Source organism: Salvelinus sp. IW2-2015, linkage group LG30 (genome assembly GCF_002910315.2).
Source record: "Salvelinus sp. IW2-2015 linkage group LG30, ASM291031v2, whole genome shotgun sequence".
In the NCBI taxonomy this organism is placed as follows: Eukaryota; Metazoa; Chordata; class Actinopteri; order Salmoniformes; family Salmonidae; genus Salvelinus; species Salvelinus sp. IW2-2015.
The window spans coordinates 12,556,864-12,573,415 of NC_036869.1; the positions used below are offsets into that span (position 1 = coordinate 12,556,864).

General features: G+C 41.3%; 1 protein-coding gene across 2 annotated transcripts in view; it reads right to left on the reverse strand.

The window, feature by feature from the left end:
* Positions 1–16,045, reverse strand: part of khdrbs3 (KH domain containing, RNA binding, signal transduction associated 3) — a 248,543-nt gene extending 232,498 nt beyond the window's left edge. For both annotated transcript variants that reach the window (XM_023975210.2, XM_023975209.2), the window contains exon 1: positions 15,542–16,045. In XM_023975210.2, coding sequence (XP_023830978.2) covers positions 15,542–15,632 — 91 coding nt within the window. In that variant the 5' untranslated portion in view covers positions 15,633–16,045. The remainder of the gene's footprint in view (positions 1–15,541) is intronic.
* Positions 16,046–16,552: the final 507 nt, after the last annotated feature.

Sequence of the window (16,552 nt, forward strand, 5' to 3'; positions counted from 1 at the left end):
TGACTTGCCTAGTTAAATAAAGGTTAAATCATTTTTTTTTCAATCAGAATGTATGACTTTGTGGCTGTGCCAGCAAGTGACCACTCTGCCTCCAGAACAAGATTCATGAAAAAAAACGCTAAAATGCAACCCAAATGGCACACTCTTCCCCTATATAGTGTACTACTTTTGACCAAGGTCCCATATATAGGGAATAGGGTGCCATTTGGCATACTCYGACGCTCAGTAGGGGTAATGTACTATACTAGTGAAAATGAGCATTGTGACACATACACTGCTTCCAATTGAAGATCACCCTTTCCCTCTGATAATGTAAATATACAGTACAGTACTTTAAGTCGAATCTACAAATATATGTTTGAAGTCATTGTACTATACTTTAATTTAACACTGCATACATTTAAGGGTGATTGATTACAATGTTTGTTTACTGTTTGTTTACTGTTTACTGAATACAAGTGCTGTGTGACACTGAACGTATGTGTTGTCATCTTTCAGGTTTGAAATATGGGGCAGGAATGTTTTGTCTCTGCTTAAAATGAGTCTGAACACTCACAGTCAAAAATAGTAATAAGCCATGACTGCATAATGTAAGAAAAAACAACCTTGGACTATTTTGTTTACACGAGTCAGTGACCAGTTAATCAATGTATTTTGCCTCATTGATCCTCAATAATGAGAAAAGCTTGCATGACGCTCCACATACATTCCACATACAGCGGTTTCATTAGTCTAACTTGCAGCCCGAGGTCCCTCCTCATGCCCAACCATCTGCTGACATTATTATATTATTCCTTAACAAGTGGAGATTGTTGTTGCATTGCTATGTGTGGCTCAGTTAGAATCCAGACAGATATTCCTCCTCTACACTGTACTTGTCCTTCATAGCTGGGCTCAATTCCATTTCAATTCAGGTAAACTGAAATTATAGTTCCAATTTTCCTCATTGAATCGGAATTTCAGTTTATTTTCTGAATTGACTGTATTGAAATGGAATTGAGCCCAACCCTGTTCTCCTCAGGAGCATCTGGCAGTCCTTCTACAGCCCAGAAGCCCTTGCAACCCAAATGGCCCCTTATTCTATGTAGTACATTACTTTTATAGTGTGCAATACATGGGGAATAGGGTGCCATTTGGAACGCATCCCAGGGAAACAGCTCCGATGTCTGAGGCTGAAAGGTGATCCACTCATCCATGTCTCTGTCTCTCCCTGTCTCTCACTGCCTCGCTCTTCTGGCTCTGTGGCTCCTGCTTTCTCATCAGCTTCTCCAGGAACCAGGAACTGTCAATACAACAACAACCACGAAGCGGATAAAGCAACCCAAACTATCCTACCTTTCCTTTCCCCGTCTGCCGTTCTCCCTTCAAAACTGTCTCAGACCGACCTAACCATGCGACGGACAGCAATTTAAACCATAGCCCCACCACACATACCACCACCACCAGCATCAGACTGGAAGTGTGAACATGTCTGAACCACCTATCTCTAAGCTTGATTTGTTTTCGCTCAGCCCCCACACTTCATCCATAAAAAATTATCAGCTTTAATGATCAGCTTTAATATTGCCAATAGATTGTGGTTCCCATCAATCTAATTGTCTGCATCARTTCCAATCCCCCATATATTTTTTTGTAAATATATACAGTACCGTTTGGAAACACCTACGCATTCCAGGTTTTTCCTTATTTTCCTATATTGTAGAATAATAGTGAAGACATCAAAACTATGAAAAAACACATATGGAATCAAGTGTTAAACAATGCTAAATATATTTGAGATTCTTCAAAGTAGTCACCCTCTGCCTTGATGTCAGCTTTGCAAACTCTTGGCATTCTTTCAACCAGCTTCATGAGGTAGTCACCTGGAATACATTTCAATTAACAGCTGTGCCTTTTTAAAAGTTAATTTGTTGAATTTCTTTCCTTCTTAATGTGTTTGAACCAATCAGTTGTGTTGTGACAAGGTAGACGTGGTATATAGAAGATAGCCCTATTTGGTAAAAGATCAAGTCCGTATTGTGGCAAGAACAGCTCAAATAAACAAAGAGAAACGACAGTCCATCATTACTTTAAGATATCATAGGATGCCACCTTTCCAACAAGTCAGTTCGTCAAATGTCTACCCTGCTAGAGCTACCCCGGTCAACTGTAAGTGCTGTTACTGTGAAGTGGAAACATCTAGGAGCAAAAATGGCTCAGCCCCGAAATGGTAGGCCACATAAGCTCACGGAACGGGACTGGTGAGTGCTGAAGTGCGTAGCGCGTAAAAATCGTCTGTCCTCGGTTGCAACACTCACTACTGAGTTCCAAACTGCCTCTGTAAGCAAAGTCAGCACAATAACTGTTCGTTGGGAGCTTCATGAAATGGGTTTCCATGGCCGAGCAGCCGCACACAAGCCAAATATCACCATGCGCAATGCCAAGCGTTGGATAGAGTGGTGTAAATCTCGCCACCATTGGACTCTGGAGCAGTGGAAACGCGTTCTCTGGGGTGATGAATCACGCTTCACCATCTGGCAGTCCGACGGACGAATCTGGGTTTGGTGGATGCAAGGTGAACGCTACCTGCCCAAATGCATAGTGCCAACTGCAAAGTTTGGTGGAGGAGGAATAACGGTCTGGGGATGTTTTTCATGGTCCAGGCTAGGCCTCGTAGTTCCAGTGAAGGGATCTCGTAACACTACAGCATACAATGACATTTTAGATGATTCTGTGCTTCCAACTTTGTGGCAACGGTTTGGGGAAGGCCTTTTAATGTTTCAGCATGACAATGCACCTGTGCACAAAGCGGCTGAATGGAAGCAAGTCCCTGCAGCAATGTTCCAATGGAAAGCCTTCCCAGAAGAGTGGAGGCTGTTATAGCAGCAAAGGGGGGGGGGGGGCAACTCCATATTAATGCCCATGATTTTGGAATGAGATGTTTGACGAGCAGGTGTCCACATACTTTTATTCATGTAGTGTATGTTCCTTTATTATTTTCCCCTAACCCTACCAACCCTCCCCTAATTGGAGTAAAGTACTGGACAATAACAGGACTGAACATTACGTATCATTACCAACATCCTCATCAAGCAGACGAGATGGACTAATCACAGTTGAGAGAGGATATGACCAGCTACAGTGGGACTTCATAACGACAACCCTCACACTGGATCTGGTGTGTGTGTTTGTGTGTGTATGTGTGTTTCTTCTGTTGCTGTCAGGGGGCCAACAGCACAGCAAGGGTCTTATTTAGTAATGATGGTCAAAATAACGCTTCAGACTCTCAATAACATTCACATCTCTCATAATTGGGTTTATAAACCAGACTTCACCAACAGTGGACTGAAGTGTCCTTTTTATGGATAGAAACAATTCATACTTGAATCCACAAGTCTTTTATTGTGGAGCTATAATAGTAAATAAGCATTCAATACTCACTCACAGCGATAATCTGATACAAACAGATACAAATGTCATGCCTGCTGCCAGTTGTCTTTAGCTGTTTTGTCAGGTATATATTGATAGGAAATGTAAATCATAGCATCGATCTGAACCGTCTGAAAGTTTTGGCATTAAACACTTTTAAGGTTGATTGAATGCCATTATTTCAAACGCATGACAGGTGTGCTACTTTTTTTAAATGCAGTGTGGACGACCATATGTGGTTGTCGGGGCCCTTTGGTTAGATGGGGATCTGCAGACATGAGGAACGAGTCCACCATGGGTCCTTAACTTGAAGAGAAGAGATGTCTCCAGAATCTGAATACAATTAGGCTTTCACAGCATCCTCTTAAAATAGAGACGGGAGACAAAGTGAAGCAAGTGGCCTAGCAGGACAACAAGAAGAGGTCCCTTGGCGACGGGGCTAGCCTTAATGAGCATCCACATCCTCCCCCCTTTCTCCCACTCCCCTTTCCCCAGTCTCCTCCTCTCAGTATATTACAGGATAAATTCTCTTGCTCCAAAAACCCAGAAAATGCACTTAACTTTAATTTACTGATATCCTACTTCCACTACCTTCAGTCATGAAAGATTCAAAGATTCATACCCACCAACACCACCACCATCCAGCTCCATGTTCAGATTTTGTGGGGGGTTTTCACGAGGTGAGCAAAGCACTAAAAGCCTGAAGACATTGAGTGCTATTTATTGAGACAGAGAGACGTGCAGAGAGTTTAAACCGAGAGCTTCAGATGAGAGATGATTCCTAGTGGCTCTTTTAACAGTAAGTTCATCAGAGCATACAGTGCAGATGAATGAGGAAAGTTTTCCACACAGGAAACAGAGAAACTGTTATTTTAGTCTTTGTTTGTGTGTTGTGGTGTAACATCTGCTGTTTAGTAAAAATGATAACACTGACATGGTGCTGGGTGAGAATGAATAAGCCCCTTACTGCACTTCCTGTTCGTACAGAAGAACCATGGTGCAGTAAGTTAGCAGCCCAAACCCACTAAGCACGGACCGACGGCGACGTCTTTTGGACGTATTGTTTTGGTCCTTTCTGGACCGGCTGTCTTTTATTTTCCTTTCCGGACCGGCCTTGATTTAGCGTAGACGTCTATGTTTGGTTCAGATTTTGTCAGGACTGGCCTTGATTTGGCCCAAACATAGACGTCTATCATTGGTTCAGATTTGGACTGGTTCGGACCAAAATCTGACCCAATCATAGACATCTATGTTTCACAAGTTTGGACAGCACAGTACAGCACAGTACAGTACAGTAGAGCACAGCAGAGTATAGTACATTACAGTACAGTACTGTAGAGTACAGTAAATTAAAGTAGAGTATAGTACAGTAGAGTAGAGTAAAATACATTAGAGCATAGTAGAGTACAGTAAAGTAAAGTATAGTTCAGCACAATAAAGTATAGTACAGTATAATGTACTGTATTGTACCCTACTTTACTCGACTGCACTCTACGGAAATAAACTCACTTTACTATACTCTACTAAGTTCAACTCTAATGTACTGTACTCTACTAAATTAGACTCTACTGTACTGTATGGTACCATACTGTACTCTACTCTACTGTACTGAATACAACTCCACTGTCCTGCAATGTACAGTACTCTACTATACTCAATTGTGCTGTTCAGATATGGTCTGGTCTGGACCAGCCAAATTTTCACTTGTTTGGGGGCGGAGCTCATTAGAATAATACCCCACATGCCTAGCAAGTGTTTGTTTTTACATTTACATTTTGGTCATTCAGCAGACAGTCTTATCCAGAGCAACTTACAGTCAGTGCATTCAATTAAGGTAGATAAACAACATATCACAGTCATAGCAAGAAAAACATATTTCTGTAACTGTTACTGGGAATGTTATTGCATTTGAAGTGTTCTGTTGGTTTATTCTGTAAATTGGCCTAAAAAGCAATAAGCAATAAGCATAAATATTCTATGTTGCGATCTTCAGTTGGCTCCTTTTTCCTATATTATATGGATAAAATATTACTGTGATATGGAATTTACTTAATTGAGAATGTATGTGCAGCTGAAATTTGGACATATAATTAATTACAAAAACATATATTTTCAACATCTGTAAATAACATATTTTCACCCTTCAGTAAAAAACGAAAATGTACCTGATTTCAACATCCAGAAAAGGCGTATTTTCAATGTCCGGAAAATACATATTTTAATCGCCCCAAAAAGACTGTTCACCTTTCATTCAGAACCTAACATGAGCCTAACTTCAACGTCTAGGAAACACAGATTTTAGACATCTTTTCAACGCTATTTTGGTTACTGGGAATCCTCTGAATGCATTTAATCTCATCATAAATTTAATGCTGTTGGACCACAATGGCTGAACTCAAGAAAATAATAAAGTTCTACCTAAAACTAGGTCTGAGTTCTCTTGGAGCCTCTTATGAATTATCTCTTTCTGAGTCAGTCAATGCATGCACTGCTTACATTACTATTTTTAGGTTTGTATTGTGAGCTTCTCATATTGCATGTTGGGGATTAGGCCCACCAAAGTAATAAAGGAAACTGTATACACAGTGAGAACACTTCAGCTTTATATGAAATACGGGCCTCTTTTCTATCACCTTACAGAGCTGCAGCTGGTTGAAGCTCACCCTACAGAAGATATAGGTTTACATCCTCAGTATTAGATCTGCTTGGCTTGACCTGATACCACACATACTGAAAGGAAAAAACATGTTGAGTGGCACGTCATAGAGCAAAGCAGGCTGATTATTGGGGAGGTATTTATTTATTTACCAAGAGTCTAGGTGACTTAGGATGCTTTCCAAATGGCAATCTATTTCCTATGAAGTGCATGACTTTTGACCAGGGCCCCTAGGGCTCTCGTCTAAAGTAGGTCACTATAATAGGGTGCCATTTGACATAGTGCCAGCAACACAAGGTGCACAAGAAGTGAGCGAGGCACGGCAAGGTGCTCCTTATCTGACTGAAGTGGAGCTGCGCTGCCTGACGGTCCAGGGCTCCAGCAAGGTGGAACGATAAACATAATTAAATTTAGTTGGATTACAACAAAATGGATGGGATCCGCTGGGAAGGCGGGAAGGCTAATCCTGAACCAATCCCCTCAAAATAAGGTGCCAACCGACCCAACACAGTGTAAATAAAGTGAGAGGGAATATATGAAGGGAAGAAGAGAGGGAAGAGATGAGAGGGAAGGAGGGGAAAGGAAGGAAGCTGTCGGAGAAAGAGAGAGATCAAGGTAAGGCCACTGAAAAGGGCCCTTTTCAAAACGAGGACAAATACACCCAACTACTTCACAGTGAAGCAGACTATGAGCGAGATCAATGGCAGTTCATTGAATCTGACAGGATTCTAATCACTGTTAGAAAGCAGGTAGATATACAGAGAAGAGACAGAGAGGAGTGACAGTGTTCAGATGTGCAGAACTATTTTTAGACAACTTGATACTCCTGGTCAGAGAGCAAAAACATACAACAGCATTTTCTTATGGGTCTCATTCTCATTCTGGTATACATTGAATCGGTCAAGCTAGCAGGGTTGAGGACAAATTAAACACTGTTCAATGTGTGAAGACTGCTGTCTGGTTTTTACATGAGTGATAAAAAAGCTGAATTTGAAATGCGATGCTGGTGACAAAAATGAATAAGCATTGAATTTACACCTTCCCCATCTTCTGAACAAGTGGTACATTTACACTTGTCTTTCTCCCCGCAGCTATACAACCACATCGTTTCACTCAGAGGGACCCGGTATGCGCAAGATGCATCTGCCTATTCAGCTATTCACCTTAACACATAAACTAACCTCACCATGAAATGTTTTTTAGACACATAAAATGGTTCTAGGAGATTCAGAGGGTATGGAATGAAAGCAGGGGTCTACACCTTAACCTGCCTTTCTCTATCATATATATATCATTTTTTTGTCATTTTCCCATCTAGCAATTTTTTCCATTACCACTTTTCCTTTTATTTTTTCTATTTCAATTCCAATTTCATTCCACTCGTCACTTTCCTCCTCCCCCCTAATGCATTTTCCCTTTTTTAACTGAGTTTTAGTCCAATCCTTCACAAAGAACATTCCCCCAGGGGATGTGAACCCTTACCTCTTCCAGTTGCCTGTAACTACAATAAACACATGCCCACATACCAGAGCTCTTTCTCTCTCTCTGTCTCTCTCTAGCTCCCAGTCTAATCCAGTCGAATCCCACACTGATGTCTTTGTGCTGTCTTGGGCAGACATCAGTGCATTATCATCCAATAAGAATATGATTAATGGATTTATAATTGCGGCGGGTGAGCCTGGCGGAGAACACAGTTTGCCCTGGATTAATATAGGAGCTAAAGTAACGTACTGGTGGTGAGTAGAGGAGAGGAGAGCTGAGGGGCTGTGTTAAGCCCTGCGGCCATAAGGCTGGGGAGAGGAGAGGAGTGGAGAGGAGTTGGAGGTCTGCACTGGTAGCTGGTAACTGGTGCTTCTGGTTGAGTTGAAGACCTCAACACTTTCTGACTGCATCTGGGCTTAAACGATCTCTTTTCAGATCTGGGGCTCTCTGGCTACAATTGCCCTCTCTAAATAAGCACTGGTGCATTATTTAAGACAGCGATGAGAGGCTATATAGCACTGTTAAATATGGATAGCAGCTTGACCAGCTGGGTAGGGGAAGAGATGTACATTTTTTATCACTATTTATTGTATTTTAAACTATCATGTTTGCATAAAATTGTATTGTCCATAGGGTTTTGTCCAATGGTGTCCTAGTAGGCCAGCTATCATGACCATATCAGCGTGTCACGTCTGGGCCTAGTTTGCCATCAAGGAGATATCAGGTTTCTCTTTATTTCAATTAGTTTTGTGTGACTGTTTATGTTGACTCTGTTACCAGCTAATTCATTTCAGTTAATCTTCCATTGAAAGCAGTGATAAGATGCAGAGAGGTGCTTCCTCTGTGTGACTGCTGCTCTGATCCTTGCCCCACCTTATACCATGACAAACTGGAGCATCAGCAGCTGCTGACAACGAAAAACTCAAAGCTTTAAACACCTACTCATTTTTAACTAAAAAAATTAATGCAAAGCAGATTTTCCAAGCCACTGGGTTTAATTGGAAGGCATTCAATAAAAGTGCACATCATAACAGAAAGAAGCCGGATGATGTGGATTCTTCCTGAGAAATCGTGTGAGATATAATACATAGAGCGGGGTAAGTTGAGCCACTTGTTTCTAGGAAACCCTTGCCCTTGTTTCTAGGAAACCCTTGCCCTTGTTTCTAGGAAACCCTTGCCCTTGTTTCTAGGAAACCCTTGCCCTTTTTCTAGGTAAAACCCCTTGCCCTGTTTTTCTTAGGCAAACCCTTGCCCTTGTTTCTAGGAAACCCTTGCCCTTGTTTCTAGGAAACCCTTGCCCTTGTTTCTAGGAAACCCTTGCCCTTGTTTCTAGGAAACCATACTCAAAATGAATAATTTGACCAAATATTTAGGAAGCTGTCATCTGTGAAGGAAGAAACCACATGGAAAAAGTGGTAAGCAAGGTCCAAAAAATGGATTTTCACTAAGTCAAATGAAATTATTGTGCTTGCGGTTTCATGATGCTTGTATCTAAACTAAATAAATTATTGAAATATTGTTCTATACATCAGTTGGGGTCTCTATAAGCTTCAATATGAGGTCCTAAACCTAACATGAAAGTGAATCCTTGTAGCTGTGTGTGCTAATAGTCAAAATGTTTAACATGGGGTTGGTTGATCCAATGGCCATGGGGTAAGTTGAGCTAATGGTTGAGCCAATGGCAAGTTGAAAAATGTAAGTGTTTCCTTCTCAGGCATAATGCAAGGCATTATCGCTGGGATATGAGGTAACAACAGGGCCTGGGCCCGGTTGCATAAAACACCTAAAGTTAAATTTCCCATTATCTTTTCCCTTAAAGTTTCCTTAACAGTCAGTTGCACAAAACATTTTAAGGTGAATTTCCCACTTAAGGGAAAAGTTAAGGCTGCCCATGAGGTTAACTGCTTCATTCAGTATGTAAACAGCATTTGTGGAGGTGAATGTTGCTTTCATCTGCTCTGGTTACAYAAGGAAAACATCAACCAGCAATGGAATTATTGGGACAGTGATACTATTGATATTATTTTTTTTGGCTCTGTACTCCATCTGTACTCTGTACTCCATTTATTTTGAGGGTATTTTCATCCATATTTTCATCGCACAAATATCATACCCCCAAAAATGCTAACCTCCCCTGTTATTGTAATGGTGAGAGTTTAGCATGTCTTGGGGGTATGATATTTATGCATCTGTAACTTTCACACTCATCATTATTCACAATTCATTCAGGACTATCCGTAATCATGGTAGCAGCCACATGAATGTAGAAGTGTTTAGAAACATATTCTATTCTTATTAACAATAAAAGTGACTCCAAAATGACACAATACATTTACCATTCATTTCTATTGGGCACAAAATAATTTGAAACACAATCAAAACAAACAGCAAATGTATCCAACAAGTGTGTAGAGTCACAAGCTTGATGTAATCATTGCGTGCTAGAAATATGGTACCAAATATTCAACTTTTTACTACTTTAATACACATTTGTCGCAATACTTTTTATCTCATAAAATGGTGGGACTATGTACAAAACGTGCTGTAATTTCTAAACAGTTCACCCGATATGGATGAAAATATCCTCAAATTAAAGCTGACAGTCTGCACCTTAACCTCATAGTCATTGTATCATTTATAATCCAAAATACAGTAGTACAGAGCCAAAACAACAACTAAATTGTCACTGTCCTAATACTTACGGAGGGCCCTGTAACTGATTAATCTACAAAGATAACTGCGTTGTTTACCCATAGGGTATAATATTACAGTATTAATCATTTGTTTTTATCCACTAGCTAATGAACCTGGATCAGTCAGAGCGCATCCTAAATATTCCCRATATAGTGCACTACTTTTGACAAGGGCCCGCACTACTTTTCGAATAGGATGCCATTCGGGACYTAGGGAGTGAGGTGCCACTTGGGACGCAACCCTAGAGTCCTGGTGGTGAGAAGACTGTTGAATTACTGCATTGCCACCTCATTACCTGTGACATAACGGGTGTTCCACGCATCACACATTAACAGTGAGATCAATGCCGCCATGTAAACTAATCAGTCCCATAAATGACATGCCATTAGGTTTTATGACCAAGCGTGACTGTCTCAGTCTGTGTTAGGCCTGGCCTACATCTCACCCTCCTGTAGAGTCTTCTGGGATGCCTCAGCTAGAGGAGTGAACCACCGCTCAGCAAACACCTCAGACCTCTGAGCTATAGCTCACACACAGCACCACTCAACACCTTACCCACTGCAACCCTGACCTACTAGTCGAAATTTAAAGTGGTTTCTGGGTCTCGCTCTCTCTTTCTCTCTCTCACTCTCTCTCACTTCACCTGTGAGTTCAACAGCGTAACAGTACATCTGTAGGTCAGATCCCAGAGTAAGTGGACCCCTTCCTGTCCTGTATCTGTCTCCCTGTGTAGTCCACTAGCTCAGCGTGCTCGCCAGCCACTGATGTTTATCACTATCAGCCACTGTTTTCCTAGCAACACAACAGTATCTCAGGCTTTGATGCTCTGCTAAGGCCTATTTCTGCTCACTGCTGGACGTGCGTTCCTAGGATACGTCCAAAATATCACCATTCAGTGGAGGCTCCTCAGAGGAGGAAGGGGAGGACCATCCTCAGTGATTTTCATAAAAATATTGAAACATTAAAACTATAGTAAATATATTCATGTCACCAAATAACTTTATTAAAACATTGTTTTTCAATGAATGTCTACAGTAGCCTCAACAGCACTCTGTAGGGTAGCGCCATGGTGTAGCCGGAGGACAGCAAGCTTCCTTCTTCCTCTGTGTACATTGACTTCAATACAAAACCTAGGAGGCTCATGGTTCTCACACCTTTCCATAGACTTACACAGTAATTATGACAACTTCCGTAGGACGTCATCCAACCTATCAGAGCTCTTGCAGCATGAACTAACATGTTGTCCGCCCAATCAAAGGATCAGAGAATGAATCTACTGTAATACTGAAAGCATACGCTACAGCTAGTCAGCACTGCAGTGTATAAAGTGTGGTGAGTAGCTGACTCAAAGAGAGAGAAAGACAATAGTTAAACAGTTTTGAACAAATGTATTTCTTCAAAAATTAAGAAGCAAAAGAGAAGGGGAGAGAGAGCTAGCCATATTTCGTATTTTCTTCACTTTCACTTTTACTTACTTAGCTAGCGACTGCAGCTAGCTAGTTTAGCCTATTCAAACACCCGGCTCAAACAGAGAGAGATGTTGTCTTATCTAGATGYCTATGGCTATCCAATTCTGGAACTCTTCAATGTCAAGGTAAGCTTTTGATTTTACATAGATGCGAAAAGGAATTATCCAGCTGTTTGTATGTGGCTGCTATGAAAGTGAACTGTGTTTGTGTGTGATCAGGTGTGTATTCATTCCGCCGATTCTGTTGAAAAAACGTTTCTTATACAGAAGCAAACAGAACAAAACGGGATAAACATACCTGAATTTGTCCAATAGAAATTCGGTATTGAATGTGTATGTATGTATGTCGCTGGGTGAATGGGATATATTGCGCTGGGTGAATGGAATATGAATGACAGTCATCCAATATGATTTAATAAAAATAAGGCCATGCACATGAAAAAATGGACGTCCTCCCTCATCTTAAACGGCACCTACGACCACTGTTACCATTGGTCGAATGGAGTGCATTATATAGGGGTTAGGCTGGGTGCTTTTCCAGACACAGCACTAGTCTGCAGTGCACACAGACGCAATACATTTTGAGGCAAATCAAAGCTGCTCTTTCTGTTGAGAAGAGGGATATACTGTATGTATGAACCAACTGCTATAGGAGATGTTCTGAAAGAAGTTCTGTAATGGACTTCACCACACACCTGCTCATGTCTTTGTTCAGGACTGCTAGGATCATTTTATTTTGGGTTCCTTCCATTGTGGCCTAACCTAGTCTACCCAAGCGGAGCTCTTTAATGTAATACAAACACTGTGCTGGGTGCCTGCAGCGGAACAAACAATTATAATAGAGGGTATCGTACAGAACTAGTGGAAGAGCTGTACTTCTCATGTGCAGAACCTGGGATGGCTCCATAYAGATGGTCTCTGTTCGGAGTGAGCAGGACGTTCTGCATGTAATMAAATAAGTTCTAGCGGGTTAAAGCAGATATAGCAGGTAGTTTCATTTTTTTTAAACCTTGAAATATTAGATGCTGTTTGTGCAGTTTAAAACAAGAAAGGCCTCATAGCGAAACACAACTTTTGCAACAATGTCACACTCTATGTGAGGTTCTCACAGCCGAAAGCAGTCCTGTTGAATTCCTTAAAATGTGTTTATTCTTGTAGTGAAAATGAAGTCTTKAACTTATCTAATTAGAAGCATGATAAGATATTTATATCAATTAACGTCAGCAGTGAGTCACTACTAAACAGGCCTAGCTGGATCAGTGGCTGTATGAGCACTTTATGAATTGTTTTCCAGCAGACGTGCTTTTCTATTAGATCTAATTGTACCTATTTTTTTGTTTCATACACTGGATAGGTGCAGTGAATGTGTTGTTTTAAAGAGTCACACGTAGCAGTACGGTGCCCCTAGAGCAAATTAGGGTTAAGTTCCTTGCTCAGGGCACGGACAGATTTTTTGGTTACTGGCCCAACACACTACCCGCTAGGCTACTTGCCGCCCTACAGTATACCTACAGTATGGTACAGGTATCTAAACTTCCATCTCCAAGTACAGCCCCCCCCCCCCCAACTTCCCCGGCATGTGTATCTCTCCAGACATACAGTTATCTACATAGTATGCGACCACTCGCTGTCTGCCTGTGTGCCTATTCTCTGTGGTTCTGTTCGTTTCCCCTGAAAACTGAATAATCAAGTCGAGAGCTGGTGGGGAAGATGCCAGAATAATTGTTATTAGAGAAGTGCTTAAAGTAGTGCTCTGTTCCATTGCATCAAGACATAACAGTATTTACATTTTGGAGTTTGTGGKAAACTGTTACTGACTGTTACGGACTGTTACGGACTGTCATGGACAGTTACTGACTGTTACGGACTGTTACGGTCAATTACTGACTGTTACTGGCTCTTACGGACCGACCCACGGCACAACTGAGCCTTGTTTGTTTGATGAAATACGACGGCAATCTGCACCTTATTCCCTATATAGTGCACTACTTTTGACTACAATAGGGCTCTGGTCAAAATAAATGTACTGTAGGGAATAGGGTGCCATTTGGGACACCAGGAATCTGTTAAAATTATAGGATCCAAAAGTTGATATCACAGTGGAAATAATTGTGGAATATTCAGAATCACACTCCTCCAACTCCATTGAAAGCATTGGCTCGTTCATTTATACAACTTACGTGAACCCTCAGCGACACTCTGTCGAAGAAATGAGCGCTACGTTAAACCAAATGTACATTTCCTTCAAATCACATGGCAAGCTGAGAAACCTGTGTTGGAGGAAAAGGCCAAAGCTATTTTACAGACTGAAACCAGCTGATAAGGAGAAAGTGCTGAGTAAAATACGTTCTTATCTCCGTCTGACTACACTGATTCAGCTCTAAGTGAGAGAGCCGAACGAAACACATTCATAAAGGCCCTTCTGTCCTGGTATTAACCTAACTCAGTGCTTTCAGCTATTCTTTCCCGTATTGCCCAACTCAATACTTTTAGCTATAGGCTATTTCACTTTCTTAAAACTGAACAATCTATCCATAATGGGTACAAAATGGGACTGGGTACAGAGAGGCTCCTGCATGTCACACAACTGTGTTAGCCTGCTGAGCTAAAGCCTAGGCATTAGCTCTTGGAGTTAACGCAAGTCGTCAGATCTCAGGCATGTATACTCTTAGTCGAGCACGGTTCACCAAACCATACATTTGCATCTTACTCGATAGGAATATTATATCCAGTAGTCTACTTATTTATCTCCTATATGTCAGGTATAGGTACAGTTCAACAACTGTTAATGTAAAGTTTACATCAGTAGCTGTCGTTAAAGTCATACCTGACCATTAAAAGTAGATGGCCAGTAGCCTACTATACAAATGAAAAGCTTTCAAAGCTTAGCGAGATAGAGACATTCTGCAAATAGGATTTTATTTTCTGAAATCCAGGCAGACAGCACTAGACACAAAGCTCATTTACAAGTGGTATTTAAAGGATGTACTTGGATACTATTCCGGTGCTCTTCTCACAAGAGTGGACGCGAGGGGGTGCGTCTGGAAGTATTGTAAAATTCAGCTTCAAAGCCAACAGTACGCTCAGCGCGCACAGACGTCTCAGCAATGGATTAATTAAACAGTCTTCGATTCAAATCACTGTGGAACACGCGCCTCTATCTGCTCAAATTGCATTAGAATCAAGTCAAGTTCTTCAAAGGGGAAAACAAATCCAACTTATAATGAGAATGTGTTGATTTCACTGTTAACATTATCATTTACACGTCTCAGTGCTGGATGACTGAGCTACTTGGAGACGCTCCTACATTGTTTTCAGTTTATCATAGTAGAAGTATGCAAACATAGAGACATGTAGTGTTACCAAATACTYTAGGCCTACATTGTATAAGTAGAGTGGTGATTTACAATTATGACTGAATGTGTATTTATGTATGGGCTAACAGAAAGGCGTGGCATGTTTTAGCGTCGACTAGGCAACCGCCAGCCACTCCACTTAGGCCATTTGATGTATTCCAGACAGTTATTCAAATGTTCAACTAATCAACAAGCCCTTAGTCGAATAAAGTGTGCTGGTTCTGGAATACATCAAATAGCCTGAGCGTGGATATGTTCTGTATTATGGTCCATTTGGGACAGCGCCTAATTAAAACTTCAAATATGTCTTTGAAGTGTAATATTAGGTCAAAGTGGCACCAACATAACCCAAACAACATAGGAACCAACATAACCCAAACAACATAGGAACCAACGTACCCCAAACAGTATAGGTTAGTATTCTAAGCTATACAGTACAAACGTCCCATAATAAATTGGGATGTTTTCTTGTCTTACCTTGATCTAGAAGTCGTAGAGAGTGATGAAACGTGGGTTCCAGTGTGTCCTTCTCTGCCATCAGCTCTGGTAAGTACTTTTCGTTATCCATTTCGTCCCGTGCCGTTGGTCCACGCCGTCCACAAAATAATTCGGCAGTGATACAATTCTAAAACCTCGCCTTATTCCCAACACTTGCCCCCACCAAAACTAGTAACGGTAAATTATTATTATTTTTTAACGAAAAGGAATGCGACAATGTCATTCGCAACCACTATAACATCACATAAGTAGTTCTAAGCTGTAACAACGACCAAAAAWTGTCTGTGCGCGGGTGTCTCAGGTACGAATTCCGTTATCCCATCCGTGTAGTAGCCTCTATATTCAACGTCACCTTGCAGACCCCTCGCATGCAACACCGCCAACCTAGAGGCTCTCTCCGTTCTGTAAACAAGCTCTTTAAAGCTCCCCCGGAATGTCTCCACTAGCAACGAGGGCTCATTCCAGCTCCTCTACTATTGGTTCCCGATCAGTGTTCAAGAAAATGCAATGTAGCGTCAGTCATTAGAAGGGGCGGGTGCTCCAGCCTGGAGTGAGCGGAACAGCTGGAACTATCCATGGTGCTGATTCCACAGCGCGCGGCTATATGTTGTTCGATGTGACACGAGCCAGCAACGATCTGAATTACAATGCAGAGAGAACATTAATAACAGTCCTTCTCTTGTTAAATTGTAGAATAAAAATGTGCCCAAACTAAATAGCCCATCAATATGCAAATATATACAAATACCATATATTAGTTTCCATTGTATGAACTCCGGCTTGGGGGTAAAACTGATATGCTACATACATAGGCACCCTTTATTGTACTTTCAACAGAACCGATTGTATAAATTAGACATAGGAGAGTGCATTTAAGCTCACTTTGAGAGCTGCATGTTATACAAAGTTGTGGAAAGAAGAATGACATTCAAGCTGTGGGCTCTCTATGAAGAAACTCTTAACTGCGGGTCATAACGAGTGGGTTTAGAG